Genomic DNA, 19,956 nt, shown 5'->3' with positions numbered 1-19,956 from the left:
CGGACAGGACATCAGAGGTGCGGGGAAGGATCGGAGTGCTAAACGTGCAGTTAGCGATAAAGCCCAAGGAGCCTGTCAGTATCACAAGGGTACGGGGACATTTCTTGCATTGTGTCCCCCCCCGCCCCACAGGCACCAGCGGAAGTCGTCGGAATTGGCGGACGAAAGAAGCGGAATAAGACGGAAATTGCCGATTGTGGCGTGTGTGACGGTGGCCGAGAGGGCGCTGCCAGAACGGCGGAAATTGCCGAGTTCCATCGTTCGCCGATAACCTGACGGAAATCCCCGAAGCGGTAAGTCCCGAAGATTGCCGAACGCGCACGTCAGAAAGCGACACAGGTCGCTGCGGCTGCCCTTCCGGAGATTGCCGAAGGAGGCTCCGCGCAGCGGCGGAAAGCACCGAGCCCGCCGCCACAGAGGCCGAGGCGGAGCGCAGCCCGGGCAGCGGCGGGGAAGGCCGAGGTGAGGCGGCGGGTGACGACGGGGGCGCATCCGCAGCGCGGGGATCTCCCGGTGCCCTTGACGGGCTGGGCGGCGGGCCGGGGGCTGCTCGGCGGCGCCTCCAAGGTGACCCCCCCGCCGGCCGTGCCCTCGGCCCCGGTGCCTCTGCGGGCGCTGGTAAACACGGCCCGGTTGTGGCGGAGCTGCCGCCCGGGCTCGGTGGGTTAGTGGGTTGTGCTGGGCTGAGCTGTTTGTCACCGTAACCTTCACTGTGTTGCCTGTAAGGTGACGTGTGTTTATATCAATTGTGGGTAGTTATAAAAAGAGAAGCATATCAGGTGGCTTCTTATTTCTCCGCACGCATACCTTTTTGCAACTGGTATTGAAGAGAAGCTGCCGAATTAATGTATACTGTGATTAAGTTTTAAAAGACGTACCCATCATTAACTAATTGACAAGGGATAAATGCTTTCTGACCACCTGCAAAACGAGGGGATGTTTTTCAAGTTTTAGATCCTTCTGCATGACAAGAGGGAGAGGGAATAATTAATACATTGTTTAGAGGTAGAGTGCTTAGTTTGTATTTACCTAATAATTAATAGATGTATTGTAAGTAAGAAACAAAACAATTATAACTAACATCAATTATTCCTTAGTACAGATGTACGTCAAAATTTTTAAAAATTGTAATGCATATGTAATAATTATGTGAGTATAAGAAACACAAGAGCATCCAGACTTTGGAGCACTTATGGAGGATGATCCCCAGTGCTGATAGAATAAAGAATGCTGCTTAACAGTATAACTGACTCCGCTGTTAAGTTTATTTCTTTGTTTCAGTATAGAGGTTTTTATTCTGCCTGTTTAAAACCTGTCAGCAAACTGATAACACCTTGGTGCTGTTTTCTCTCCCACCAAAAGCACGATGCTGCGACTGCCTGCTGTCCGCAGGGCCTTAGCTGGGGTCACCCAGGCCTCCAGAGTCTGTGGTGAGTGTCTCTTTTTATATCTGTTTATATGATGATAAAATCCACCTATATGTAATTGACTTATTGAAGGGCATGTATGAGTGCTTTGTTTGCAGCCCTGGAATTGTATATTACCCTGTTTATGGAACTGGAGTTGTATCAGTGCTGTATAACTGTACGATAAGGAGCGTGGGGTCTGATGGTTTGCGTCTGGCATAACTAAAAGTTTTTGTGTTCTTTTTCCGTGTCTCTCAGGACGTACAACTGCAACAGCAGCCAGCAACCAAATAGAGGTGTTTGTGGATGGCCATCCTGTGTTGGTGGACCCAGGAACCACAGTACTTCAGGTGTGGGGAGTACCATATGGAATTTTTCTTTCTACATAGAAAAAAACCCGAAACCTTTGCATTGTTCCTTGCAGTTCTTAGGGGTGTTTTCACTCGCTGTGATGCAGTTTCCCATGGCAGAAATCCTTTGGGGAGTTCAGTGTTTGAAAAAGAAGCATCTGCTGCATATTGCCTAAAAGTAGACGCACGTGACATGAATCCCAACTTTGATAAATTCTGGTTGGAATTCTGTTAATTTTGTCTTTTATTAAAGTGGTGTCTCAGCTAAATGAGAGATTGTCTCCTTGATTATTAGTTTTTATGATTCAGAATGTGGATCCTTTGCTGCTTTTATTCTTCTTGATGTGGGAAGAAATGGAAGCTGGATCTCCCAGCCCATACTCAGCATTGTTGCTTTTCAAGCCAAAATTTCAAGTAGATCTTATTCCAGTCTTCTTTTTAAGAAGCCATTAAATGGGGACATGGTATAGTGAGTTAGAACATTAAAGTACATAATGTTTAGTTCAAAATATATCCCTCATTCTTTGGATATAAGTTTTCAAATCTTCTTTTTATGCACTTCAAAGAGTGCATGTGTTCTTTAAAAATATATTTGTATTGTTAGTGTCCTATCTAGTAGAGAAAATTGTTATATTCTTGGAGGAAAGAATGAAAGATCAGTTCTTGTTTCTTCTATCAGTTACAAATTTTGGAAAAAATATATTTGGAATTGATAACTTGGCATATTTCTGCTGGAACACAATTTTTAAATTTATGGTCATTTCTTAAGATGAAAGGTTGAATGCGCTATATTCCTGAGCACTAACACTGATTCTTTGCAAAGCTGAATAATGTTTTATGAGGTGGAACTGAAAGGTCTAACTAAAATTGAATTTTCCTTTGTTTCTGATTCTTCTTAGGCTTGTGAAAAGGCTGGAGTTCAGATACCTCGGTTTTGTTACCATGATCGTCTCTCTGTTGCTGGAAACTGTAGGATGTGCCTTGTGGAAATAGAGAAAGCTCCTAAGGTATTGTATGTGTTTCATAGGAATTGCAGTTTTCCACTGTGCTTAGGGCCTAGTTTAAATATTGTAATTAATTGTTTGTGCTATCGTTACCACACAAAGTGGTGTCATTCAGCTGCTCAAAGTGGTTTTTTCCCTTCTCCTCGCTGGACCACAGTGATTGCTTATGGACCAAAGTCACGTCTCAGTATCTTATGGATTATCCTGCTCCTGGACTGAGCATTTGATAGCTTTGCTTTTTCAGTCGGGTATATTTTCATGTTCTGTAGTTCAGGCTTCAGTCACACACTTTCAGCTGATATTACACAAACAGTAAACTTCAGATAATGTATGAATTCAGCTGTATGATTAGTGTCTGCAGGTTTGCTCTAGCTAAGAGAGATTGTTGTTATTTCTTAGTTTATGCTTTAATGCATTATGTACCATTGATGTCTGTTGTAAAATAGTAGTTGACTCCCGGACTGAACACTGTCTTCAGCAGTATTAAGAAATCTATGCAGTTAGTTGAGACATTCATTTGGAGCTCAGTCTTGGATTTCACCTTTAGATTCAGGTGTAAAACTCTCTAGCTCACCTCAACTCAAATTCCATAGTTTGCGCTTTGCGTCTCTGGAAACGGGTTATCCCTAAACGTGATCATCTATCTCATAATGTGATTGAAAGTAGAAGGGATTCATTTTCTGAGCAGGAGTTTTTGTTAATTTTGGAGTAATCTTGTGAATAATTTTATTCCAAGACTGTTTATATAGGCATCGACCAAATAAATGTCTCATAAATGACGCATACTCTGAACTTCAGTTCTAGAGGTTTTGCAGATCTCTGCTGAATCTGTTTGATTTGCCTTTATGCCTGTTACAATTGACTTTCTTCTTGCCATAAATACTTGAATGGGAACCCAGAAGTGTAAAATTTTCAGCTTTGAAAATAAATAAATCATAACTAATGTAACCTTTTTATATAGCAGATTGTTAAGAAACATGACCTCTAGTGACTTTATTGGTTAGATTTCCTTCTGTTTCTTTTTTTTCCTTGCAGATACCTTTTTATTTCTACAACATGTTAAATTAATAACAGATGCCTATGTAAGAATTTGGGGGGAGGGAGAGATGGGGGTTTGTGCCCATGTTGAAAAGAATTTGTTGTGTTCATGCTTGCTTTATCTGATGAATGCAGCCAGTTGCTGCTTGTGCCATGCCGGTTATGAAGGGCTGGAACATACTGACAAACTCGGAGAAGTCCAGGAAAGCAAGGTACCTTTCTTTGAGCGTCCCGTAGCTGATTAGTTGCACTATCTTTTAGATGATGTGCAGTTAATATAAACTTTATTTTGTAAACACAACAGAGAGGGTGTGATGGAGTTCCTGCTGGCAAATCACCCGTTGGACTGTCCTATCTGTGATCAGGGTGGAGAATGTGACCTACAGGTACAACATCCAATTAAATTGTGTAGACTTATGAATTAATACTCTTGTCTTAGGTGAAATTGTGCTTTCCAGCAGACTGGGAACATCTGTTTTCTGTTGTCTGTTCTAGGATCAATCGATGATGTTTGGCAGTGATAGGAGTAGATTTAGAGAGGGAAAACGTGCTGTGGAGGATAAGAACATTGGCCCATTAGTCAAAACAATCATGACGCGGTGTATACAGTGCACGCGATGTATCAGGTAATGTTCTTTATTTTTCACTGCAGAGAGTACTGAGCCCATGGCCCCATGGTGTTAGTGCCAGAGTGGATTTTAAAACGTGATTTCCTCAGCCACTGCTGCAAGATTTGTTTATTCTTGATAGCCTCTGATAGCTGTATTTATGCTCTTCTGTCGTGCTGAGATTCCATACCAGCTAACTTGAGCCAGATGGCAAAGAATACAATGTACTTGCCTGGCTCTAGAAATAACTTGTTAGTTAGGAGTAAGCTTGGACTTGGACTGTGAAATTCAATGAGCACTGAACGGCTGGTTTTTGTTTTAAATCTACCTAGTTTTTGTAGCCACATCTGAATGGAACCCTGCAGGTGTCCTGACTAATGTATCGAAACAACTGTTTTCTTCTTTCAGGTGTATAAACTAATATTTTATCTTCAGAAAATTAGATAAGGGTTGAAAAATGTGCTGTGTTGCTGTTGGACATCCCAGATTTGTTTTTTTCATTCTTCTTGCATCTACCAGGTTTGCTAGCGAGGTTGCAGGGGTAGACGACTTGGGAACAACAGGAAGAGGAAATGACATGCAAGTTGGTACTTATGTTGAAAAAATGTTCATGTCTGAGTTATCAGGAAATATTATTGACATTTGCCCAGTTGGTGCTCTTACCTCCAAGCCATACGCCTTTACTGCACGCCCATGGGAGACAAGGTATATATGTTAACTCATACTGAAGATGCAGCTTTCTCTGCTTCTGTCATACTCTTTATCTTAGAATATGTTCATCTATGATACTGTGGGTTTTGTCTGATTTTTTTTTCTCCGCATTTTTGTTGTAGACTTTCCAGAGACTGTATCTAAACTAAATTCTGTTATTGACTCACAGGTCATTCAAGGAAAGGAAGAATGTTATTGTTTGTAGGCTATTCTTCCTTTATTTTTACTCTAAAATGTTTTGGACTTGTAGGTTGTACTGATTGCTCAGTAGAAGATTCAAATTTATTAACTCAGTAATTGTTGAGGATAGTATTTAAAATATCTTGTGAAACTAAGCTCTTGTGTATATATAAAGCTAAACCTATAGTCCTTTTTTGTTATTGTTGTTTTGTTTGTTACGTAGTCTGCTGCTTGTATAATGAAAACTGCAAATTTGTTGTACTGAACAGGAAGGTAGAATCAATTGATGTTCTTGATGCACTTGGAAGCAACATTGTAGTGAGCACAAGGACTGGAGAAGTGATGAGAATTTTGCCAAGGCTACATGAAGATATCAACGAGGAATGGATATCTGACAAAACAAGGTGTGTGGGAGGTTTTTAACGCTATAATTTAAGTCCTTGTAAGCTGTTAGAAAACTCAGTCCTAGAAAACAGTACACACAATTATCTTTGCTCGTTAGTAATATTAGTAATGTTCACTCAGGTTTGCTTATGATGGTCTGAAGCGTCAGAGACTTACTCAGCCAATGATCAAAAATGAGAAAGGACTCTTTGTTTATGCCTCATGGGAGGATGTCTTAACTCGTGTTGCTGGTGTGGTAAGAACAATTTTTGATATATGCAGCGTAAAATTAGTTTCTAAAGCTGACATACTAAAATGATTAATATGAAAACAGTCATATAGTAAAGGGCTTTTTTCCTTTAAGGTCAGAAGGGAGCATTTGACTTCTAATCCATTGTATTTCCACTTAAATGTATTCTTTTGAATATTATTACCCTTTTTGTGGATTAGACCATTTGAGGAACTTCATCTTATCATGATTTGATTTGGGGCGTTGGGAGAGAAATTACTTTTATTTAAATAGGAAACTAAACTGTTCCTTCAGAAATCTAGGAGAAGGCAACTTTCCTGAATTAGTCTGATATATCTGAACACTTATTTAAACTGGGCTATCACCACTTTTGCCATCAAAGCCATTAATTCTGTATTACTTATATCTGAGTTGTGCCTGCCTCAGTGCTTTCTCTGTGTGGTGATTGATTCTGCTGCTCAAATGAAGTGCTGCATGACTGCTCTGTATTTTGATTAAAAATTTGATGTGGGACAAAGTAGAATTGAGTCACTGTAATTGAACTTTCCTCAGGGATGTTTTTGCCCATGGTACAGCAGCAGGGTTTGTTATGAAAGCAATTGCTTCTCAGAGAAAACCTGTGAGCTGAGTTTACTCCCTGAGCTTGTGTCACGGCAGTTTGTATTCTATCTGCACTGTAGCTTCATTAAAATAAGAGCATTTACCGATCTTCCTCTCCACACCAAATGAGAATTGGCCACATCTGAGCAATAACTCAAGTACGAGAGACCTGCAGAGAATACAGAGAACTGTTCTTTGCTTATCGCGAGTTCTGAAGGAGCTGGAGTTGCTGTCTCGCAGGAGTCAGACACCGCTGGGCAGTCGGTGCTACTCCAGGTTGCTCTGCTGGCTTGGGCACATCCTTGTGTAACAAACATTCACCTGGGCCAAATGGGAATTTATTTCAGTGGTTTCTTTGGCTGATGTTTATGGTTTCTCTTTCCCCAGCTACAGGCTGTCAAAGGTAAGGAAGTAGCAGCAATTGTAGGAGGACTGGTGGATGCAGAAGCGCTGATAGCTCTGAAAGACTTGCTGAATAGAGTAGATTGCGATACGCTCTGCACCGAAGAGGTCTTCCCTACCGCTGGAGCTGGGTAAGAGTTCGGGCAAAGTTTGGCTGTAATAGTATGTTACTAAACTTTCCAGTCTACAAATCATCTCATGGTGAGATTCTGAAATGACCAAAGAGAGTGATTGCTGATGCATTTAGCAGGTTTTGTTTGAATTTGATGTTAATTACTACAGAGTAGTTATGGATTGTGAGTGGATACACAGTCTCTACTACAGCAAGGGTTGCACACTTTACTGTGTGTTGAGGCTACTGCAGTTTAACAGGAGGCTACTGAAAACCAGTTACACTCTGTTGTAAGCTGGATAATTGAGTTTGTTTCTATTTGTGTTGTGAAAACAGTGGTACAGTTATGACCTTGTAGACTGTGTAATAGCAGACAAGGCTGAAGATAAATAAATGTAGGAAATATCCACATTGTAATTCCTTTAATGTTTTGCTGTGTCTGATAATCACAAAAGAGCAAAGCTCTTTTAATTTGGGTTAGTAATTTTGATTGAGAAATCTCGTATTTCCCTTCCTCTTCCCAAGATGAATCTTTACTGCGTCTCCATTCCTTCTCTTTACTGAATTCTCATCCTCTTCTTAAATCTTTTTGTCACAGCACAGATTTACGCTCTAACTACCTGCTTAATACCAAGATTGCTGGAGTGGAAGAAGCAGATGTCCTGCTTCTGATTGGCACCAATCCGCGCTTTGAGGCCCCACTTTTTAATGCCAGAATTCGGAAGAGGTTTGTATTCCTTGGTGGTGAATAAATACACAAAGCCATCTGGATTTGATCCAGCGCTCAGGTGGAGCCACAGGCAGTTGGTTGAGAGCGTTCAGCCAGACGGACATGCTGGATTTAGTTCACCTTTTAGTAAAGGGAATGGTGTTACATGTGTAGAAAGATGATGTCACTTCTCCCTGTAGTGTATAGCTGTGATTTGTTCATTCTCGCTCTGACATTTTGTGTAAGTTCATATACACAGACATTTGTTCCTTTGTTACGTTACACAGACGCCTCAAATTTTCTCTCTTGTAGAAGTTCTTAAAGCATATTCCTTAAAGAATTATTTTCAGCATCCGTTTGCTGCTTTTCGTATTGTTGCTGGAACAAATCAGACTTGCTGATTTTAGAAGCAGCCAGTCAAGTTTATTATTTTCGTTGGCAAGTAATGTGTCTTTCTCAAACTTCTGAATGTAGCTAATTCAACTTTAACAAGATGTAACAACTGAGGTTTATAACAGCCTTGTCCTTCCTAATGCTGGGATCTTCCAAAAGACATCAGTTAAACAACAGTGGTCTTAACTTTTTTGAGAGGAAAAAATGCGATGAAATTTTTGAACGATTTATGCATTTTTATAAGTATGTGGTATGAGAAGCTGCAGAAGTGCAAGGTTTCTAATCAGCTGTATTTTTCTCTGTTTATCTAAGTAGATCTCCAAAACTGTGAGCACTTGTCAAATTCAAAATGATTTTCTCCTACAAATGACTTTTAATTTAAATTCTGAAGAAACTAAGAGTTAAGTCAAGCTAAATAAACCTAAAAGTAGCTGTAGGTGAGGGTTTTTTGTTTGGTTTGGTTTTGCCTAACACTTGAAAAGATAGTTTAAAGTTGTAGCACCTCATTTTGTGCAGGTTTTTTATCCACTGTACTTGAAAAAGTTTGAGGGGAGGGAGGGAGTTGATATGAACTTCTCATGTATAGTATGTTGCTGCACTGGTCCCAGGACGTATATAGAGAAAATGTCCTTCTAAAAAAAGCTCAAGCTCGCTTAACAGGTAGAATAATGCTAAATTGCATGTTACCAAAGCAATGAATGCTATTTAAATTCCTCTGAAAGAATTTGCATCCTATTTCAAGTGATTGCTAAATTTATAAGTAGTGGCTTTTATTGAGTAAAACTCTGTATTTCTTTGATTCTTCTAAAACGTTTGCTGTCTTTTCAGCTGGCTTCACAATGACCTGCGAGTGGCCCTTGTTGGCTCTCCTGTGAATTTGACGTACACATACGATCATCTGGGAGAGTCCGCACAGATACTTGAGGACATTGCTTCTGGAAAACACGCGTTCTGCAGGGTACAGACAACTTAAGAGCGTGGCTGTTAAATATCACATGTATTGAATAAGAATCCGAATGCCTCACAGATAGATTCCAAGTACTGGGTTGTATATGGGGTTATTTGATGAGGTAATGATTAGTGTGCACCTGTGTGAACTGTTAAATATATTCAGGTGTGTAAAACTCTGAAGTGCAGGAAACTCCTGATGTATTTCTTCATACAAAACAGGTTGTTTCAGGCACTGCTGTTTCCATATAGATGTCTGGTTATCAAGAGTATAGTTCTGTATTGACAGGGTAGCGTATAATTACAGCAGTTTCTCTTTGCTTTATCTCTAAATGAAGCAATTACCATTTCAAAACTGGAGCGTTGCGTGGAAGACTTATAGGGGAAATTACAGGCTTTATTACATTATCTGCACCAAGAATTGTCTTCAGAGCCTTGGAGTGGATTGCTTGGTTCTTCATTTGCACAGGTCCTCAACCAGGCCAAAAAGCCCATGGTGGTGGTGGGGAGCGCGGCTCTCCAGCGCGGCGACGGAGCCGCCATCCACGCTGCGGTTTCCACCATTGCACTAAATGCCAGGACTAAGAGCGGTGTTGGTTCTGATTGGAAAGTCCTGAACATCCTCCACAGGTTTGCTTTAAAGCTTTTTTGGGAGCCACTTTCATTTAGGCTGGGCCTGCACAAGTTGCGCAAAACGTGTAGAGATTTTGTGTACACACAAGCAGCTTATCAGGTTAGAACCTGGAGGGAATATAAAAAATAGAAGTACAAACTAGGAGAAACTTTCTAATAAAAATGAGTTTCTTGACCTGGCAAACTTTTCAGGCTCTCTGTGAGATTTTATTAATCTATTATATTTAAACGTAGAAATTAAAGTTTAAATTTAGAGGTATAGAATATGAAAGAGAGATGGGAGAGGAAGAATTCTGAAATAAAGTCCTGATGTGTTTGTTCCTACAGGGTTGCAAGCCAGGTCGCTGCTTTGGATTTGGGTTTCAAGCCAGGAGTGGAGGCAATTAGGAAAAATCCTCCCAAAGTATTGTATCTCTTGGGAGCAGACTCGGGTTGTATAACACGTCGGGATTTGCCAAAGGATTGTTTTGTCATCTATCAAGGTAATTACTAGATGTAAATTAAGAAATGTTGTGAACTACTATCTGGAGAGAAAGCCTAAACAGTGGCCTGTTCTTACAAATATATCTGATCCTTTGATAAATTCTAGCGTTATTTTCTGCTAAGAAATAGAACTTCCAACACGTAACTGAGATGCTGGTTACCTGTTTCTTAGCTAAAAATGCAAAACTGTTGATGAGTAACAAGGGAATATAAAGCAGTGTGGTCTTCTGGAGCGTAGCTTCAAACCTGGCAGACAAAACGGTGTCGGTTCCCAGCTGGTCTATCATACGAAAACATGGTTTTATTTTAATTCACTAAGCATCCTGGTTCCAGGAGCACCCCAAAGCTGAGTGACTGTAGAGACTGAATTAGCATTTAAAACTGCTTGCAGTCTGTTCATTCTCTCCAAAGTATTAGAAAAGCACCTTAGAAACCCCTGTTTTCTGGGAACACAGGGACTCTGTAATGTGTTAGTAAAGCATTTATCTTTATTTGGACTGACTTATGTCTTACGTGGTTGTGTCCTGTTTCTTCTTTCCGTGTACTTAGGCCATCACGGGGATGTGGGAGCTCCCATGGCTGACATTATTCTCCCCGGAGCAGCATATACAGAGAAGGCGGCCACGTATGTGAACACTGAGGGTCGGGCCCAGCAGACGAGAGTAGCAGTAACGCCGCCTGGGATGGCAAGGGAAGACTGGAAGATTATTAGAGCTGTCTCTGAGGTACTGTTGCTGTTATCAATTGCTTCTAATAAAAATACACCGAGAGGTTAAGTTCCTCATACATGGAAAACTGCTGGAATGCATAATGGGTGAAGTCTTATCTGCAAATTCTGCTGTTCTTCATGAAGTACTTTAGAGGAAAAGGGTTAGAGGATGCAGTTTTTTGCTTTTTAGAAAGAAAACAACGTGAACTCTGAAGACAGGATCTGGTATCATTAGATAAGGTCAAATACATGCTTACTAGTCACTGGGAAAACATGCATTGGTAATTGTGTCAACTTTTATCTCATTTAGTGGTAAGCTAGGGAAAGTACAAGGGACATCTGTGTGGAAGGAGAACAGTACTTCTTGTCTTTTTTCCTTTGTATAGCAAACAGGATAGCCTTGGTTTTTAACATGGGGAAGTCTTAACTGTAGGCATCAGAAGTCCAGCAGCATACTGTGGCTTTGCATCCATTATAGCTGCCTGTGTTTTCAGGAGTGTAGGTTTTTCCTGATTTTTCCTTTAGGTATGTTAATGGATTGGTAATCTAAACCACGGTGTATTAAATCCCTAGACTTGATGGCATTTCTTTCTGTGAATCTCTTAGCTGGCTGGTATGACCTTGCCTTACGAGAACCTTGATCAAATACGGAAGCGTTTAGAAGAAGTATCTCCTAATCTGGTCCGATACGATGATGTGGAAGAGGCTAACTACTTCAGCCAGGCAAATGAGTTGTCAAAGGTAACCAGACCCGGAGTATCTGGGCATGATTTAGTGCTGGTATATAGCGTGATGCTTTTTAAAGAAATGGGCATTCTTCATATGTAGTACTACAAATATACTTGGACCTGCACTGAATGCAGAATTGACTAAACAGATGCTTTGGTAACAAGTTCCTATCATAAAGCTGACTTTTTTTTTTCCTTTCCTGTTGCAGTTAGTGAAGCAACAGCTTCTTGCCGATCCTCTTGTTCCACCTCAGCTCACAATAAAAGACTTTTATATGACAGGTATGTGTAGTAGGGCCTTTCCATTCTGCCATCAGCAACACATTTTACTTGGCTTTACAGTAAGATTCTTACAGGCATTTAAAGCTTTCCACTAAGATATGTAAGATTTGGGTCTTTTGAAGAAACAAAATTTTCCAGTAAAATGCCTTTGAATTTGCATTAAGCAGAGACTATTGAACTATATCTTCAACTAAGCATTTGTCTTCATCCTGTTTGTATGCAGTCCTGTGCTAAATCTCTGTGTCTGTGTATAATTTTGAAAATGAACAGTTAACTGACTGACAAGTGTTTATTTGGGTTGTTTTGTTGTTGTTGTTGTTTTTTCAGATTCAATCAGTAGAGCGTCCCAGACAATGGCCAAGTGTGTGAAAGCTGTTGTGGAAGGCGCTCACGCAGTAGAAGAGCCAGCCAGCTGCTAGAGCCTCATCACACTGCAGCCACCTCCATCCAGCTATTTGTTGCAGTTAACCGCTGAGACTGATACCTTTTGTTCCAAAACCCATTTGCTAGGCTGTTGTATTTTTCTTCATTCACATTTTCATATGTTGAAATAGTCCTATAATATTATAGGACTGTTGTGTCTGAGAGGACATGCAGCACTCAACGTTCTATACCCAGAGGCGGAGTATATAATGACTGTACACAAATAAATTATAATACTAACCAACCATTACCTATGTAATTCATACAACTCACGTTTCTTGCATGAAAAGAGCTCGGTAAGCGACTCAGGAACAAGTCTACATGGCAAAAATACTAGATTGTAACCTTTGTCCAGCATATCCAGGTATCAAGCACTGGCAAGAGTGTGAACTTGTTATTTATAATGCAGTTTTGGAGCAACTTGTCCCTCTTTTGAGTCAAACAACGTGTTTGTTTGTCAGCGTTCAGACCCACCACTGCTCTAGCAGAAACATAAAGATCTAAGAATAGTTTCTCTGTGCACTGATCTTTTTATAGCAAAGTGGGGGAAGGGCTTGTGTGTGGGTTTTGTTGTTTTTTTTTTAAAGCTTTAGTATTACTTTGGAACAGTGACTTTCTATTATGTTGGTTAATGTAAGTTTGTATATAATGTAGCTTTAGATTAATCCTTCCAGGAATCATATAAATGGGAACAGTATCATAAAGCCCTCACTTTCTTTAAAAAAAAATCTAATTTTGCATGAGGAAATAATACTGAGTTGCATGAGAATGGTGCTCTTCTGGTGGTACAAAATAAAGACAACTATTTGCTTTATTCAAACATAGTACTATGCATGTTAAGGAGACATCTGGAAACACTGCAGTGTATTTTTCATGTGGCAGGTCACAGGATTTCATAGTGTGTATGTCCACGTGTGTCCAAGTACAGCACAAAAGCTTCCCATTCTTGTGGAATGTTGGGAGGCTGAGGGATTCATGGCAGGGACATAGCAAAAGAAGAATGTGTGTGAGAACATAGGCAAAAGCAAGGCAGTTGGTAAGTTTAAGAGCAAAGGGTGTAGGTGAATCCTGTATTCACTAAAACATTTGCCTCTCAGGTTCCTAGGATGGAAACCTTATTTATTTTTTCCTGAAAATCCACGTTGTACAAACGCAGATGAATCATTTCAGCTGTGGAACAAGTCAGTTATCACTTCTTCAACATTTATAAAGGTTCAAAAGTTTTAGCAAAGGGGACTTTTTGCCTTAAGTATTACAGCATTATTTAACTCTGGGAGCTCTGGCACATATTACCTTTTATATTTCTGAAAGCTCTGCATCCTTCAGTTAGCATATATAGAAGATCCTTATTTCCATTCAAAAAGTGTCCAGTCCTTATCTTGAAAGACAAAAGGACAACTCCACGTGCTGTCTGTCCTGCTTTTACCCTCTTCCCCACCTAACTAGAACTTTTCAGCCAAACTTGATAACAGCAACAAAGCTCTATAAATGTGACTGTTGGAAACTAGGCGGTAAAGAGCAATCTGTGTTAGCATTCTTGCTGAGTTTATGGTGTAGCCCTTCCCCTATCTCTTCTGTTTGTTCTGGTGGCTGGACAGTCAGTGCTCAAGTGCACTTTTGCCCAGATAGCAATAAAAGGGGAGTCTGCAAAAGAAAGGAAGTGATATAGCCTGGGCGAAGCATCAGAACAGAAATCTACAGAAACAGGGCTATTCACACAATTTATTTCTGTTTATTTAAAAAAAGAAAAGTTAACAATTATTGCTGCTACTTGCTGATTCTGAAGCTGTGACCTCAGATTAAAGCAGAACATGATGGGAAGAAGGCAGTGAAGAGCTGGGATGATGGGAGATGGACGTGCTCCAAGTATTGTTCTTGACTGTGAAGTACAAGGCAGGTGATACATGGCCTGAGCAGTCAGTTCTGCTGCTGCAGGAGCCTCCAAATGCAATGTTGGTGGCTGCAGGGAGCTGGGCAGGGGATTATTGCACTTCACTTTAAAGCAGTGAAGGCCAGAGCAGAGGGCGATTTAATTCCCCAGATGCAGCCCTACTACCACCTGGTGGCCAACTGGCAGAATTTTTCACTGGTTGTATCACCAGTTATGGTCCAGTGGCCTTCATCTCACTTCTTATTTACACTGCTGCCTGCACAAACAGTGTGAGAAAGACCAGGTGTGTGTCTGGGACAGAGATGGATGGGTTTAGTTATTATGTATCCTCGCAATGCAGCACTGCGTGAACATAACTCTTACATGTGAGCGTTTAACCCCAACGTGGCTTAGATCAAACCTTGCCTTTATGTAGTCTTGTCCTCTGCAGAATGCTGTGGTGAGTGGAGAAGGAAAGGGGTGAGTTAATTCAAGGTAAAACCCTACTAAACACTTACATTTTCAAGCCAGATTAACACCAGCAGTCAGAATAAGGAGAAATAAACTTCATCAAAATACCACAGGCAGATTTAAGCATCTCAGTCTAAAGCTGTGATTTTAAAACAAGCAAAAAACCATTTTTTTTAAATAAAACCCCTGTTCAACAGCCACCTTTCTGGAAGCACCAGCATCCCATGGGTACATCCCTGCTGTTCCAAGGGAGACTGCTTTAAACCCTGCCCAATTCAGAGAGCTGCTTCAGTAAAAAGAAACCAGACAGTGTGGTCCCAACTGGAAGTCAAGTCAAACTGAGGTATGTTCTCAGCAAGATTTGAAACAGCCACCAGAACTAGGGCATTCCTAAAAATAGTTGTAGCTGTCTTTTTTTAATGTCTTTTGAAGCATGACCCAAGGCAGAAAAGGAAGTGACTGTAGCATTTCCCCAGGAAGTAAAATATTTGGGATGGATGCTTCTCTGAGGCTGACAGATTCTTGCAAGACAGTGGCTACTATCTGCTTGGGGATGCGCTGTATATTGCTGTTGAAGCTGACAGAAAAGAAGCTCAGATTCATAGAGCCAAAGAAAAAGCAGAGCAGCAGCCTGGTATCAGTCTAATTCCAAGCAGAAAAGGGAATAAAACCTCATCTCCATTCCTGTCCTCACACGCCTGCTCCTCAAAAAAATACTCTAAGCCAAAACATCCTCTCCCCAAACAAGACACTCTCTTCATAATGATTTTTTGTGTTGTTCTTCGAATAAGCAGTTAGTTGAAATAACCTTTAGTGATGATGACTTGATTGTCACTACCATCATGGGGAAAAAAGTAGCAATAACTCAGCAGGGAATGGTAGAAAGCACCTAAAAGTTAAGGACCACACCGACAAGTGAAGTAAGCTTTCAATCGTGTTTTATGGGATAAGTTCTCCCAGAGTTAACTGAGAAGTTGCCTTGCTCAAGAAGCAGTTTTTAAATTCCTATTAAAAAAAAAATAACCTGTTATTCATCTATTAATAGATATTAACAGATAATTATTATTACTCATAAAATGTCAAACGGGCACAGGGAATGAAACACTGAAGTTTGAAGAGAATCACAAGGAAAACTGTTCAGAAACAAACACTGAATCCTTCGCTGTGTGTAGGGGTTTATACAAGTCACAGTCTTCTCCATCACGTAAGGTTTTACCCAAAAGACATTTTACAGTAATAAATATTGGCTGAATATGATGTCAGTGACATGTCCCAAAGTACCTGAGTATCCTCTACCAAGACTGAGAGGCCTCTGTGTAGTAAGACTTAACAGCTGGTAGAGACATCTCTTCACTCTGATGCTAATACTGAATTTTTAATGTACTTAAATAATATTTTCAATCAATAATTTTATTTCTTGTCACCTTCTGGACACCTCTGCCTATGTTTGCAATGGATCAGAGACCAGAACCATGCATCAAAAGGAAGTGTACTGAGAGCAAAAAGCTTTATGTATAACAAATAACTTTCAAAATCCACAGGAATCTCAGGACCCTGGGCACTAATTAAGCCTCATGCTTTGGTGTTAGCTCAACTCCAACTATTCTTGAAAGATCCTGTCCTGCATGCTTTTCATTTCTGAATTATCCATCGCAGGATATTCCACACCTTGAGCATCTTACACTGGCTGCTCGCAGAAGACTGAGCTCACTGATTTGGTCCAGAGTGGCAATTCTCATCCTTCCAATTTGCAGTGATGACCAAAACCCACTCAAACCTGAATGTAGAATGAAGCAGCAATAGACAGAAGCAGATAATAAAAATACAACAGTATACTTTGAATTAACAGTGGGTTTCCTAGTAAAATGGGAAGCTAAATAGATAAAGAAATCTCCACAGATGCCCATCATGTACGCTGGACAACCGTCCCACAATTAATAGTCTTATTATTTTCTTTTTGCTGAGCTTTAGGAAGACAATACCATTTATTTAAAGGAGATTAAAATACACATTGATAATGAAGAACAGATTAGTTAAGTCTTAGTTAATTACTATTTTCAGTACAGTTTGCTATCTATTAATTATATTATCATGCGATAGCGAGCATACGTCTATTCCCAATTGGTTAAATACTTCTGCAACTACGCTACTGAAATCCACAGCAAAATTCCCGTTGCTCCAGAAAGGTTTAACGAAGCCCCTAACGCTCAGGAAAACGAGGCAAATTGTCTCTACTCTGTATTGCTCCGCTCACATTGATGACTTTAAATGAAGTAAAGCAAAGTTACTCTGTTCTACGTATGGTTTGTCCTCTACCTTTAGCTGTGTGCACTAAAACATGGGTTCAATGGAGTTTAGCAGGTGAATTTATGCCATAACTTGGGTGTATTTAATAAAGAAAAGTCCCCAGACGGTAGACAATGCTTTCAGTATTGGGATTCTGATGTTTGGAAAAGTGGCAAAAAGCATGTTGGTTATCAAACACATACTACTGCAGCAGACAAGGGAGCTGAAGTTCAGACAACCACTGCAATAAAATTTCCATGTTAAAGAATTGTTGAAAAATAAGAATAAGCATTTTTCAATAATACTGTTAGGCTGGGCTTTAATGGTTAGCTTGACCCCAGGACTTACCACAGTTAAATGAACCAATACCACGTAAAGCTGCTGCTCAAGGCACTGCTTAGAAGAATATGTCTAATCATAATTTTGGTTATTATTTAATGTCACTGCATCTGTCTCACTACTAATACCAGTGAGGCACGTCAGCACTGCTCTGCTCTATCAAAATTATGCATTTCCCAACTTAAAGAGTCTTGTCCATAAAGATTAAAAATAAAATCTTTTTAATCTTCTTTTAATTTCACATTACTAAAGTTCTCAGACTTCGTTCCTTTAGGGTGTTATTGTGTAATGTTCTGTTGTCAGCAAAACAAATAATATTTCCAATTTTCAGTAAGTTACTAAAAAGAGAATCCTTTTAATCCTCTCAGGTAAATAAACAGAGTTTTGTTAAACAAATTTCTCCATCCATAACATACAGATTTTACTTTCTCTGTTGAATTATTACACAACAGTCCACATAACTAAGATCTAGTTATTTCTTCCTCTTTGTCCTCTCTTTTTTATTTTTTTTGGTAAAAGAAACTAAAAAATATCCCATTTCAGTTTTTGTGTTCCAATCTAGACTCAAAATCTTCCCTCCACGTTAAACTTCTGGCTTCGCAATTAACACACATCAAACAAATCACAGGATGTCACCAAAATGTGTAATACTACTATGGTGCATGTTTAAATTTAGGCATGCAAGTAATCCGATTAAAGTCGGTATCTGCAAAGCCAAGCACATAAGCCAAAGAAAGGGTTTAATATTGTTCCTGTGTTCAGGTTCTCAAGTGCTTTCAGAGCCATTTTGTTAACATGTTGGATCATCTGCATCCCATTTAAAAAAATACTAAGATACCCCTTAGTGTGCTGGACAGATGTTCAAGACCACCAGAAAAACGCTCTGTTGTTCATGGGACGCCTCTCTTCCTAAAACACTAAAAATGCCTTCATAATGCAGTCAAAAGAACTAAATTGAATTATAGTTGAATTATACTGAGCTACTGAATTACAGGTAAAAGTAGCAATGCTCTCATTTAATACAATACTGGATACAAGAAATCACTTAGCGCAGAAACTTGAGTTTGCAACTCTAGCAAAGCCCTATGGACTTGGTAACGAGTTCTACACAAGTACTGAGTAATTCCTCAGACACTTCTGATTCAAGAACTTGCAAACCCGAGGTCTGAGAATTTGGTCCTTTATTTATTTAGAATAAAGGAAATAAAAATATTAGTTTACGCTGCATCTGTTGAATTTCTGAATCCACTGATTTCAACAAATTAAATAATTTCAAAAGGGTTTTTTAAAATCATCCTACATATGACCAACATTTGTAATCCTTGTCATTCCGGTAATTAATTTTAGATATAGACTATAAGAGTATTCTTTATATAAAAATCTTACAAAAAGAATTATGTTACTTCATGCTCCAAAGCCCACAATGACTGGTGAGGTTATGAAGTACCCTAATTATCGCATTACTTCTAAACAAAATACAAAATCTTTTCAAATACGATATAGGAGGAACATATTTTATTTTTTCCTTGTTTTTCTAATATCAGAGCAGAATAATGCATTTAATGGATTAATAATCTGATAATAATAATCTGAAATAAGTCCACAGAATACAACACTCTGGATTATTAAAATGTACGATGTAGACTAACCATAATTAAAAAAAAATCCTGCTGAACAACAACCATGCAGTTTGACACAAAGACCAGCTGACTTTTAACTATACTTTCATTCAAACTAATTTACATCAATGAAACCCCCATTATAAACACAATCTACGCTCACTAGACTAGGTAGGCAAGCTCAGAAAGTGCGTTTTGAAAAGGGGATGTATCTAAATTCAGGATTTATTTTTTTAAAGTTACAGCAACTGAGCTAAACCAACACATTTCAGATTTGACAGAGGAAGGGGAGAGGCTGATAACACCCTCAGTAATTCAACACCTGCACTTCAAGTAGTCTATACCATCTGAGTAATTTTTACAACAGAAAAAACTTAAATACTTATTCTTTAATGCATAGCTCATTAGTTTCCTAATAATTTCCTCCTCCTTCAGGACAAATAAAAAGGCCTCTTTGCAGTTCATCTCATCCTGCTGCAAGAAACATTATCACAGGTCTGCTGAATACAGTGCTCAGTGTCTTCACCTATAGATACACCGTAGCACATCACATTGTTTTGACAGCGCTTCATATATATTTTTACAGTCTATTAAAAGCATCCGCAACAAAGAAAAACACAATGACTATTTTATATTACAAGATACAGTATTATAAATTAATAGCATTTCTTAACTCTGTAAAGAAGACAGGAATAACAGTATTCACAAATATAAGGAGCAAAGGCCCCCGAATCACAACAGTAACTTAAAAATAACCAAAACAGATTTTAGAAGGCTGCAAAGTGCTTTGAAAACATTAAAACCAAAACTCGACTATTGCCTCCAAATTTCTTGCCATAAGCTTTACTTTTTCACATCCCATCCTGAGGGGCAGACAAGGCTAAATTTATGACAGATTAGCAGAATTTCTCAGATATATATCACGGGTTCCACCCATATGCATTAAATCCCCCATAGCTTCTCTACATGACATACTCTAGGAAAAAAATAAAATAAAATAAAATAAAATAAAAATATA

At 39.3% G+C, this 19,956-nt stretch overlaps 1 protein-coding gene across 2 annotated transcripts; it reads left to right on the top strand.

Annotated features, from left to right (window-relative positions):
- The first annotated feature begins 52 nt into the window (after positions 1 to 52).
- On the top strand, positions 53 to 13,167 carry NDUFS1 (NADH:ubiquinone oxidoreductase core subunit S1). 2 transcript variants are annotated; one of them, XM_082055166.1, is made up of 19 exons: positions 53 to 293; positions 1,363 to 1,430; positions 1,665 to 1,756; positions 2,656 to 2,763; positions 3,934 to 4,010; positions 4,103 to 4,184; positions 4,294 to 4,424; positions 4,926 to 5,111; positions 5,567 to 5,701; positions 5,823 to 5,937; positions 6,919 to 7,064; positions 7,644 to 7,772; positions 8,976 to 9,105; positions 9,565 to 9,725; positions 10,056 to 10,210; positions 10,761 to 10,936; positions 11,527 to 11,661; positions 11,858 to 11,930; positions 12,258 to 13,167. In XM_082055166.1, the coding sequence occupies exons 2-19, from the start codon at positions 1,367 to 1,369 to the stop codon at positions 12,347 to 12,349; spliced, it is 2,187 nt and encodes a 728-aa protein (XP_081911292.1). In that variant the 5' UTR covers positions 53 to 293; positions 1,363 to 1,366; the 3' UTR covers positions 12,350 to 13,167. The 2 variants fall into 2 exon arrangements, with proteins under 2 accessions (XP_081911292.1, XP_081911291.1); XM_082055165.1 differs by lacking the exon at positions 53 to 293 and adding an exon at positions 304 to 462.
- The last annotated feature ends 6,789 nt before the right edge of the window (positions 13,168 to 19,956 follow it).

Source organism: Streptopelia decaocto, assembly GCF_964273445.1.
Source record: "Streptopelia decaocto genome assembly, chromosome: 6".
Classification (NCBI taxonomy): domain Eukaryota; kingdom Metazoa; phylum Chordata; class Aves; order Columbiformes; family Columbidae; genus Streptopelia; species Streptopelia decaocto.
The sequence above is the reverse complement of the archived record's forward strand: the minus strand, read 5'-3'. Positions and strand labels throughout refer to the sequence as shown.